Source organism: Anolis sagrei, chromosome 2 (genome assembly GCF_037176765.1).
Source record: "Anolis sagrei isolate rAnoSag1 chromosome 2, rAnoSag1.mat, whole genome shotgun sequence".
Taxonomy (NCBI): domain Eukaryota; kingdom Metazoa; phylum Chordata; class Lepidosauria; order Squamata; family Dactyloidae; genus Anolis; species Anolis sagrei.
In genome coordinates, this window is record NC_090022.1 from 101,405,595 (window position 1) to 101,417,583 (window position 11,989).

An 11,989-nucleotide genomic window follows, 5' to 3' on the forward strand; every position below is an offset into this window, starting at 1 on the left:
ACTGTTCCAAGACACACCTCTGAGGCCATACAGCCTGAAAACCCTACAACAATCCAGCATAGCCAATGATGGGGAATGCTGAGAGTAATGCTCTAGCAATATCTGGAAGGACATATGGATTTCACACCTGCTCCAAGTTAATTATAGAATTTCAATGTGAAAATAATGTGCTGCATCATCAAGCTTTACCCCTTTCTTCTTCTGCTTCAGCTGTTCTTGAAATCTGACAAGATCTCGTTCCTGCTCAGTACGGATACGCTTTGCCTCTTCCCGCCGTCTCAGTGAGTGATCTTGCTCCATCTTCTCAATCTGCTGCTTCTGCTGACGTTCTAGGTTTTCCAATTCTGTATCATAGAATTTCTTTTTTGTCTACAGGAGAGGAAACATTAACCCAGACTTAAAGCACTGTCAAGAGTCTCAAAATAATGCCTTTGAACTCATTTACTAGCGGAAACAAAGTTAACAAAAACATGGGCCCAAAAAACCCCCAGTTTTCTGGATATATTCAAAACATCTCACTTTTTCTATCTCTGAGAACCAACCATTCTCAACACTGAGAACTACGTCCTTGGTCTTCTGTAACTTGGAAGTTCCCTTTTCCATATACTTAGGATGTTCATGATATATGAGATTATAGTGAAGGAGAAGATGTATGAGAGGGTTATCCCAAGTGGGATCTCGTCTCTTTGGAACTCACTGCTTAGGAAAGCATGCCTGATCTATTTTTAAAACATTAAAGTAAACATGGAATAACTTTGAATTGGCTAACAGATCATGTATCTCTACAATAATGAAATAGTGTGCTTTGTACTAAATTATGTTTCTGGAATAACTGCACTTTTCAATCTGGTTAAGGAGTTTCCTTTTCACACTGCATTGCTTCCATTGGTATTTATCTTTCCTTCAGAACTATTCACACCTTAGATGGACTTCTTGCCAGGAGACGTTTATTTATAGAAAGACTAAAACTGGAAATGTTTTTCAAACATTCTACAGGTCAAGTACAATAAGGATCAGAAAAAAAGAACAGAAATGTATTGCATAGGTTATACACTGAACTGGAGTAGGTGGTGTTGCTGGTACACTCTACTTCAAAAGACAGCTGACTGTTTTCTGCAGTTCCTTCACTACAGAACAACATGCACTGTTATGAGGGATGCTTTTCACTTGTCCTATAATCTCTACATGAGATCAACTGATGACTCCAATGCCACAAACTCCTGGACCCTTTCTAGCCACTTCTAGTTTTCTAACAATCTGATGTGAACAGCAATGAAAGAGAGAGATGAGCTAGTTGTAACAGAAGATTACAATTAATATATGAAAAAGTCGCGCATGGTGTACAAAATGGGAGGCCAAGTTCCATGGCTCTCCCTCCTCACTGCATATGCTAGCAGAGGCAACCATAAATGTACACAAGTGATAGCTGGCACAAGTTTGAGATATGTAAAAAACATCTGTGTGACAGTACAGCGCTCATTTTCAAACAGCTATACTGGATGTTTAGTAAGTATCTACAGACTGAGTATTCCTTATCTTAGATGCTTGGGACCAGAAGTGTTTGGGATTTTTGATTTTTTTCCCCCCAGGAACACTGTAAAATGGATTTCCATGTTATAAGTGTGAATATTTTTGGCCAGCATTAGAAACAACATTGAAGTAACTCGGAAAGAGTGTCACACCTACTCATTCCATTCAAAAACTCTAGAAAATTTATGACTATGTATTTACTTTCTATTTGCCTCATAGCTTTTGCAATATGAGGACCTTTCACACAGAAGAGGGCAGCCTTCCTTACAATATTCCTACAGGAAAAGAAGACGATTTCAGCACCCAGTGCATGATATGCAATCTGTCCTCTCCAGACTGCCCCCACCAGCTCCTTTCTTTTAATGCTATTGAAATAAAAAGGAGGGAAACTAATCCAGCTCCTCTTCTCCTATACATACATTCATTTCCTGTTCAAAGCGCTTCAGCATTTGTTCCAGCTGCAAGTGGTGTTTGCTTGTCAACTGGGTTTGGTTCCGGTGCTCCTCCTTCTGAAGCAAACGCAGCTCCCGCAGCTCTTGGCGCCTGTGAGGATGAAAATACAGGAAAGGTTTGAGAACTGAACCTGCCACTTTCCCTGCATGGCCAGGGCTGGGCAAGTGATGCCCCAAGGCCAGAACAGGGGAAGGGAGAATGTAGGCCATGCTAACTTCCTAATATTGCAATCCCCTTAGCCCCTCATGTTCTAAGTGGAGGAAGTTAGCTTTTTTTTTGTTTAAGATAATGGCTGATTCCTTGAGTGAAAGACACATTTCATGTTACTTACCCGTCAGTAGGATATTGGAAAGAGGCCTTTTCCCAATCCTTTCTTCCTGCTTATCCACTCTAACCTTGAACTGTTCACCTTCTTTAACATAGACACACTGAACAAATGCTATCTTAACATGAATCTACAAATAACTGCAACCAAACAGACATCACTGACTTAAGCCCAGCAGGCTCAGAAAAATAGTGGTGTGTAGATAATGCACAGATGTATATTTAAGTGGTGATACTTCTGATTATGTGGAGCAGTGGTGGTATTAAACCAAATTGTAAGTATTTGTTGATGTAGGGTAGTGGTAAATTCTGAAGTGCAGGCCTTCAACATGACAGTTCCCAAGAAGGATAATCCAAACATAGCAGGAATCTGAATTAATCCAGAACAACATGTAAGTTCTCATAGTTTTCATGACTTTTGAAAAACTAATGGGTCTTAATTGCTCACTCAACTACTTTGGATTGCAACAGGATATAAACTCATAACATGTATACACAGTTGGTGAGAATATAAATTTTCTTTCTAGCTACAGTTGGGATTGAATCCACATTTAAGAGGAGCAGCCTAAGAGTATGGTGATGGTGGTAGCAGATGACGACACAGTCCTATCAATGAAAAGGTTTTTGGAACGATGGCCCTGCAAGCCTTGACTCTATTAAAGCCCTCATTTGTCAAAATTTGCTTAGGCCGAAGAACTGAGAACACAATGGATCATTAACTGGTTGTTGCTGAAAGGACTTTTCATGAGGGTGTTCCTCTTATTTGTTATGTTCCAAAGCATTTCACTAAGCTCCTAAGAAACCAGCTTTATCAAAACCCCTCCAAATCAAAAGGCTTGCCTGAGGAATCTCATCTCTTCATCTTTCTTTTCATCCTCACTGATGATTTTTGAGGTGGTGACACTCACTTCCACTCCATCTACTACAAATCTTCTGGTCCTTTTCAGTGTCATCTTCTGCAGTTTAGCATCCTATAGATTCATTAAGAGAAAATGAGTAAAAGGTCTAAAAAGAGAGGGAAAGAATGTGAGGGATGAAGTCATCATTTGATAGACACCTAACTATCCTAGGGCTATCAGGCAGATGTGAGGGAGTAATGAAGATGGACATTTCTGTACAAGCAAATTCTGAGATGTATGAAGAAAATACAAAAGGGGGGGGGGGTGTTCTCAATATAGAACTCACATAATTTCCAATATATGATTATTATTATTATTGCAAATCCAGAACAATTTGGGGTAATGAGCAGGTGAGATTTTGGTAAGAAGCAGGCAGGTGCTAACTGTCGTTAAAGGCAAGCCAATTATCTAAGCCTTCAAATGAAGTTTGAAGCTTTGCTGAAAACACAAGTGCTCAAATGCCAACCTCCTCCTATCCAAAACCTCTAAGAATTTAGATTTCTGGAAAAATCCATTTCTTCTCTGAAGATTACCTTTGCTGATCTGCAGATCACATGGATGATGAGAGATGCAGCATCAAATGAGATCTCTGCAGCATTTTTTTGCCGCAAGGTTAGCCTAGATCCACAATACAGTTGAGAATATCCAAGGAACTAACACTACATGAAGACTCCCTTACATTGAACAGCTTGCTAACCCTTGAGAAGGAGGGAAAACTCAATTTACCCTCTTTGCTAGTGGCAGTTCTTCCTTCTCCATCCACTGCAGCCAAAACACAATGGTTGGACTGCCATATCAACAGAAAGTGCTGTGCCCTCTAGCAATTCTAATGTTTGAACTGCTGCATATGGTCCTCTACTGCCAGTTTTTGAAGGCTTGCAAGTGCTTGGTGGGGCTGGAAGAAGCTGTGTTTTTAAAGAGACAGAAGGGGTAACTTCCTGGGCAACAACTCATGCTTCTTTCTTTTACAGAGCTCCTTCCAGGTCTGGTAGGCAAGTAAAGAAGCAAGCAAGCAGTGGAGCTGGAAGGAGCCACCACTCAGAACAGCAAAAGAGGGGGATGTTGCTACACTTTCTACTGATCCCTAGTTCATTTGGCTACTCAAGTGAAAGTCTGATTTTGAGAAAATAACCAATGTCTCTACTTCCAGCAGCAGAAGAGGGTGTCCTACTCTTGGAGGAGTTAACTGAATAGGGTATCTTTCACCCACTCCTTCCAATGAACTTGCATGGTAAGTTGGCAACATTTCATTCCTGTTTCCTGGGAAGGTCAGGCAAGGTGGTAGAAGAAGCAGCAACTAGTGTCCAGGAAAGGGAAATGAAATGTTGGCAACTTGCCATGCAAATTCATTGGTAGCAGTGGGTGAAAGATACCCTACTCCTGGTTAACTACTCCAAGAGTAGGACACCCTCTTCTGACGCTGAAAGTGGAGACATTGGTTACCTTGCCAATCCTTTCCCAGCAACAGGGGTCCTATTTTTAATGAGAGGAAGGAGCAAACCCAGAATAGGTTAGCTACCTGTTCTCTCACTGTTACACAGATTACACTGAACGGTGATTGTGGAAAAGAGTTTAGGATAGAATGTGAATGGGAGATACCGCTGGACAATGGAGGAGACTGGCCTTTATTGATTTCCTTTTCTAACACTCTGGCACACTTTTACACCATACAAAACAGGCATGGGAAAACTTCAGCCCTCTGGGTGATTTGGACTTCAACTACCAGAAATCCCAGCCAGCTTATTGGCTATTAGGAATTGTGGTTGTTGAAGTCCAAAACGCCTGGAGAGCCAAAGTTTGTCCATGCCTGATACAGAATTACTGCAGTAACTTCAGCAACTATCTAATTTCAAAGGCAATAGTGGAGCAATGTAGCCCATCCAATAACTCTGGGAAGTTTCCTACTCCAGCCTTACAGAAACCTAGCAGAATTATGACAGCCGAATCTCAGAATGTGTCCCAAACACTTACCTTCATGGAAAGGGACCCACTGCCTCTGTTCAAGGACAGGTCAGCGGATAAAGAGATGCTGAGGTCCATGCTCTCTGAAGCTGAGGTGCTACCTGAATCAGAGTCTCTCTTTGAACTGCCATTCTCAAATGGAGAGGAATAACTCAAACTCCCATTGGGCAGTTTTTCTTCTGTAGGTATTTCAAGGAAGCTGCTTACTGGCCGGCTGTCTGCATTGGACTCAGCCAGTTCAGTGTCTTTATTCTGTTGCTGGTTGAGGTCCTGATTCTCTAGGGTGTGGATATTTTTACTGAGTGGCAACAAATGGGGAATTTCACTTGGCTTTCCCTTGGTGCTGGAGAGATCTATGTAGTTTTCTGTTTCTGACAAGCTGGAACTGCTGGTAGTTTTCATTGTTTTTTCTTTGTCACAATTCCCTTCATTCCAAAATTTGTCACCATGCTTGTTTGTGGCTTCTTTAACTTGCTCTACTGACACACTGGGCCCATTTGCAACAGGAGATAAGTAGTTATCCGGAGACCTCCCTCCTTCCAAGCTTAGTTGGCTTGCAACAGAGGAGTCCCTTTTGTTATCATCATGAGGCTGAGGAAAGGGAGAGGGTAGAAGAGATAAAGTTCATTAAACTTAGATTTTTGTTTCCATAAATGGAAGCAAAATGGTAATTTAAGAGCGGAACACTGGGCATATACGTGAAAGAGAGCAACTTTAAGTGTAACAGAAGTAGGTTTTCCTCTACAGTAGAATACTGTACAGTACAACCTCTTTATCTGCAGACTACTATTTGCACTTTCATTTATCTGCATCTGACCAAATATGCCAACTCTGAGCATTTCCTAAATCTTCCAGTGCAACTATATGGTACTCTTAGGATAGAGGTCCTTCAGTTCAATAATGTTCACTATTATCTGCAGTTTTACATATCAATGCAAATACGGAGATCATACTGCACTTGTAAGGAAACCACCAAAACATAGAAGTCATTTGACATGAGAATATTAATCTTTCACACTAGAATATCCAAATTTTTAATATTTCCTATCACCACTCTTACATTTGGGGAGGGGGAAGTGGATGGGCAGTTTGTAAAAGTACTGAGAATTGTACACTTAGAAAGGATACTACAACTTAGAAAATCTTATGGTATTTTGTTTAACAACACACTGTTTTTTTAAAACTCTTTCTCACAACTTCTGCCACATTGCCCCCGGCCCACTCTTTCCTACCCATCACTGGTTTAATATCTCTAGATTCTTATGTTCCACTCTTCTCATCACATTGTTTATTCTATTTTGTACTCTTCACCTTGGGCACACTAGCCTTAAAGCAGTGGTTCTCAACCTTCCTAATGCTGCAACCCCTTAATACAGTTCTTCATGTTGTGGTGATCCCCAACCATAACATTATTTTTGTTGCTACTTCATAACTGTAATTTTGCTACTGTTATGAATCATAATGTAAATATTTGATATGCAGGATGTATTTTCATTCACTGGACCAAATTTGGCACAAACACCCAAATTTGAATACTGGTGGGATTGGGAGGAGAGGGGTTGATTTTGTCATTTGCTAGTTGTAGTTGCTGTGATTTATAGATCACCAACAATCAAAGAGTATTATGAACTCCGCCAATGATGTAATAGAACCAAACTTGGCACACAGAACTCACATGATCAACAGAAAACACTGGAAGGATTTGGTGGGCATTGAACTTGAGTTTTAGAGTTGTAGTTCACCTACATGCAGAGAGCACTGTGGACTCAAACAATGATGGATCTGGACCAAACCTGATTCCTAAGACTATCAGAAATATGTGTTTTCTGGTGCCCTTTGGCGATTCCTCTGATACCCTCCTCATGACCTCCCCCCCAGGGGTCCCAATCCCCAGGTTGAGAAACACTGCCTTAAAGGGAGAAGGAACTAAATGTCATTCATAAATTACATTGATATACAAGTGATATAAATCATCTATGATCATTATTTTTGTTTTCTTAATGTTCAGCTGTGAACTTGCCTTTGAACTTCCTTCAGTAATTGTAACAAGTTCTTGCTATTTTCTGCTAGTAGCATGGTGTCATCTGCTTATCTTAAATTGCTGAGGTTCCTTCCTCCAATTATCACACCTTCTTCTTCTGAGTCTAATTCTGCTTTACATATGTTTACATAGAGTACAGGTCAGATAGGGTGATAAAATACAGCCTTGTCTGTCCCTTGCCAAATGGAAACCATTAATTTCCTCCATATTCTGTCCTGACATCAGCCTCCTGTTTGCAGAAAGACAATCAAATATTGTGTGGCACATCCATTTCTTGAAGGGTGATCCAGTTTTTCATGATCTACATGAAGATTTTTCTGCAAATTATAAAGAATACATTGTTTTTCTTCTGAAATTCGCAGGTGCACCCTATTGTCCAGTGTATGTTTATAATGCAATCCCTAAAGCTTCTTCCTTTCCTTAACTCAGCTTGGAAATCTTGCATTTCTCTCTCCATTTAAGGTAAAATTGTTTGTTGTAACATTTTGAGAATTACTTTGGTTGTATGGGAGATTAACATAATAATCCTGTGGTTACTGCAATCCTTGTTGTCCCCTTTCCTGGGAACTGGAATGTATTTTAAGCATTTCTAATTTGTGAGTCAATGTCTTCCGTATTTGTTGACAGATTTTAGTTAGAATTACAGTAGATTCTTTTGGTATGCCATTTGTTCCTGGTGATTTATTTCTCCCAAACATCCTGAGTGCAGCCTCCATTTCATTTTCTAAAATTACAGCTTCCTCTTCAAATGCTTCTTTGTTTAATTAATTTGTTGTCCTTTCAACTATTTTATATAGCTTTTCAGTGTATTATTTTCATTGGATTTTTATTTCTACTTGATCATGTAATATGTCCCCCTATTCTTGGTTTAAATATTATTTTGATGTCTTAGTTCCTGTGGAAGAACTTTCCTTTTTTGTTGTAGAAGAGGTCTTTCTTTTTTTAAAAAAATCCAGTATGTCTATGCATTTATTATTACAACAATTCTCTTTGTCTCAGAATACAGGTTTCTGAAGAGTTGCATTCAAGGTTCTCATCCTATTTCTGTCCCTTTACTTTTGCTTCTTGACTGCCTTAATGGTTTGATGAGTTTTATCTGTCATCAATTGAGACTTCTAACTATTTTTGATTGTAGATTATTATTATTTTTGCAACATTCCCTGATAATATCTCTTCTGAGTTCTTCTGGCTCCCAGTCAATTAGGTTGAGAGTTCAAATCTATTTTTTATGTTATCTTTAATATCAATGGGGATGCTATTCAGGTTGCGTTTTGGTACAATTGTGGATTCAGTGTTCTGCTTCTTGATATTAGTCGTTCATGGTATGTGCCACATTCTGCTCTTGGTCTCTCTTTTCTTTAGATAATAGAGCTTTCCCCTTCCTTTGCTTCCAGTTATGCAATCTATTTGATTTTTATATTGGCCATCAGATGATGTCCATGCATATAGCAGCTTCTTTTTGGCTGCCTGTAGAATGTGTGGTAAACAAACTGTTGGTCTTAAAAACTGATTTGGTTTTCTCCAAGCTTTCAACTCTTCCCTTGAATTTGCCTCCCACTGATGTTATGAACAATGCAAGAAATTGGAGAAAAACTCCCAAAGTTTGCTTTTTTGAGCTTGCTTACGTATGACAGTCTATACAGTCTTCATTCCCTTCACCACATAAACTGCACTCCTTGTGTGGTTGAGAACCTGAGAAACTTTCCCTCCTGCCAAATCTTTACCTTGGTCTGTTCTGAACCCTTTAACCCTGGCATCAACTACTGGCTGTAGATTTAATCTTGCCTGTTGTTTCATCACTGTTTCGTGAATGAATAAATGAGCAAGAGCCTGTCTTTCTAATCTGCCTTAGATGAATGTGAGGTTAGGCAAAAGAATCCAGGGTAGAAGAATTCAAAACATACTTGTAAAACAGACCCAAGCACACTTTTTTGTGGCAAAGGAGCCAGTGATTCAAATCATCCCTTGGGGTCACTTTGGCTGCACAGCGAGTTCTGCATGCTGACATTCATGTAAAAGTATTTATTACAAGAGGAATATATTACAAGAGGAAAGGGGGGGCTGGCTTTGTGCCCAATTCATTGTTTGCAGAGTTCTTTACTTGCTGAGCAAAGAGCAACCTCTCCCTGCTCAAGGAGCTGTTTTTCCTGTCCACCTGCACAATATTAACAAAGTAGAAGGTGCATGGATTAAAGGCCATCCCTAGTTTACCTTTACCTAGCTTTGTTTGCAGAATCCCTTTGTTTGCAGAATCCCTGTGTACCCATGTTAAGTGTGGCTGGGTGCAGTTACCTTATATCTTTAAAGAAACAAGACAGAAAGAATTAGACTTACAGATGCTGGTTCTGGTGAGTCATCCTCTTCAACTTCCTCTCTATTGTCTTCGATTTCCTCCATCACTTCAGCCTTTGCCTCTGCCACAAGCTCACGCAGGGCCCTGTTAGAAGTGACCTTGCTTACAAAGGAATGCTGAAAAGAAACAAAATGGAACGGCCATATAAAAACAAGCAAGCCTCTAAAGGAAGCAAGTTAGTTTAAAGTTGGGAATTGCTCAAAAACCACTTTCAGAGCTACTTCTCCCTTCATAGAGTACATGAAAGCAAATACATGTGCAACCTATCAGCTAATGGCTATGTGTAAATCATCCAAACATCATCACAGTGTTTGCACAAGGATGTTGTCATCAATAAGCAACTCAAACAGCAGAAAGCAATGTGTAAAATGGCCCTTAAGAGCTAGGAAGCAAGCTGAAGTAAGTGAAGTGTTCAAACTTAAATTTAAGAGAAGAAGAATACCTCCTGGAGTCATAGTCCCACATCTACCTCATCTTCCTATCACAGAGAAATAGGACAAGGATGCCTCTGATCATAAACTTTTCCTATGATGCAATCCTATACACACCTTACTAAAAGAAAACGCAAGTGAATCCAAGAGGACTGATGTCAGAGTAGGACATCTAAAACATGTGCTCTCAATGCCCGATCCAGATACTCTATGTGCCAGTCCAATTTCCTTAGGGAAGTCCTTTTGGAGGGGACATAATATGCAAAATGGATCTGTGTGTCCAGTGGAGGATACACATGTTTCATTAATTACATAGATCATCCTGAGTCAAGCACTACAGAAAGACCATTCCACCAAGTAAGCTCTAAATTTCATTCCAAAATCACAAGTCTTCCCAGGCATGACAACACTGATGATCTCCTCTGTTAATAGCAACACACTTTTTGTTCTCTTGCACTCTTTTTGTAGGGATAGTTCTTTTCCCACACACTAACTAGATGACTTTAATTTAAGATAAGTTTATCAGCAACCAAAGACTCAAGTTTGAACACTAACTAAAACAGCAGACAAAAAAAAAAACATGAATGACATGGAAAGTTTAAGGAAATCAACAATATGTGTGAGACCACTAAGGATAGAGGCTTATCACTTTTATATTGTTGAGAAATTACATCTATCTTTTCTCCACTGTAGTTGAGTTGTAGAGGTAGGTTAGGATAGCCAGGGGAGGAGGAAAACTGAAACTTACATTGAATCTTGCCTAGTGGTTAATATGTTGCCTGTAGAAAGCCCAGCCACTCTTATCTCCCTGCTGAAAGTAAGAAGGAACACCACTCCAGTTGGGCACTATACCTACAGCACTAAGACCCAGCTGTTCTTTCTATTAACTACCCCAAAACAAATTTGCACAATTTTAAAAAAATGTACATTGTCTCTAGATTACAATTCTACAAGCAGTTGCTTATATGGATATGTAAGTCCTCAGAGAGCATTAGGCATTTATTAACTGGGATTCATTCTCCAAATGGTGCACTTACCTCCAGTAACTGGGCTGCACTTGGCCTTGTCTCAGGATTCTTGTCAAGGGCGATCTTCAGGAAGTCTTTGAAATGTGGAGACCTTTTAGAAATAATAAATTACAATCTTTTATTTTTGTCTTTTAAAAACATTACAAAGGCAATTAGCAAAATGTGTGAAGAGAAAAAAAACCTCTCATATCCACCCCATAGCCTTGTTGCTTACATCTCCAATTGCACAAACAATAATGCTTAACAGCTATGAAAAGAAATGTGGAGATAAATAAGAACAGACATGAGAACAGTAAAACTTCTGAGTACTTAGAAAATATTGGCTACTTAACTACAGATTCCACATTTTTTTAACCCAGGAGCCACAGCTACTCAGAACAACTTACATGCTGTCATTATATCCCCAATTTGCGCTAAAGCCCAAAGGTTTGGAAGCTCGCATGAGGACAACTATAAGCTTGAGCTCATGCTAATACAAAGCCTTCTGTCAGGCAAGTGATAATGCCAACCTTCCACTCCCACCACACCCCCTTTTTAATGCTGCCTCTATGTCATGGAAGGCTACAGCACTTTCTAGCAGTTTCTACAGACAATCACAGAAATGTTTTTCCAAGCACAGTTACTCAGCTATGCTTCTGCTCTTTTTTTCTGCCAACAATTAGAATGCTATCCTGTTTGCTTGTTACAAATTTTGGAAAGAGAAAACAGAAGAGCAATGCTGCTGCTTACTGCATTTTTAACAAGAGGTCTGACTAAATGTATTTTCCACCATCAGATTCGTATGTTATGAAGAAAAGAGGAAAAGAAGCTATTTAGGTGAGAGATTCACAAGATGGATTTCTGTTACTCATTATTAACATCATGAATAGACATATTTCAGGTGTCTACGGGGACATGGTGAGCTGCCTTATACCAGTTAGAATGGGATGGGCAACAGCAGCTGCCCAGATGCATTTCAGCACAGACAA

The 11,989-nt window shown here is 39.7% G+C and overlaps 1 protein-coding gene across 2 annotated transcripts in view; it reads right to left on the reverse strand.

The window, feature by feature from the left end:
* STK10 (serine/threonine kinase 10) overlaps positions 1-11,989 on the reverse strand; it is a 129,967-nt gene that overhangs the window by 12,330 nt on the left and 105,648 nt on the right. For both annotated transcript variants that reach the window (XM_060765099.2, XM_060765098.2), the window contains exons 7-12: positions 11,031-11,112; positions 9,544-9,678; positions 5,178-5,759; positions 3,148-3,278; positions 1,950-2,073; positions 190-369 (exon numbers count right to left, since the gene is read on the reverse strand). In XM_060765099.2, the coding sequence (XP_060621082.2) occupies positions 190-369; positions 1,950-2,073; positions 3,148-3,278; positions 5,178-5,759; positions 9,544-9,678; positions 11,031-11,112 (1,234 nt within the window). The remainder of the gene's footprint in view (positions 1-189; positions 370-1,949; positions 2,074-3,147; positions 3,279-5,177; positions 5,760-9,543; positions 9,679-11,030; positions 11,113-11,989) is intronic.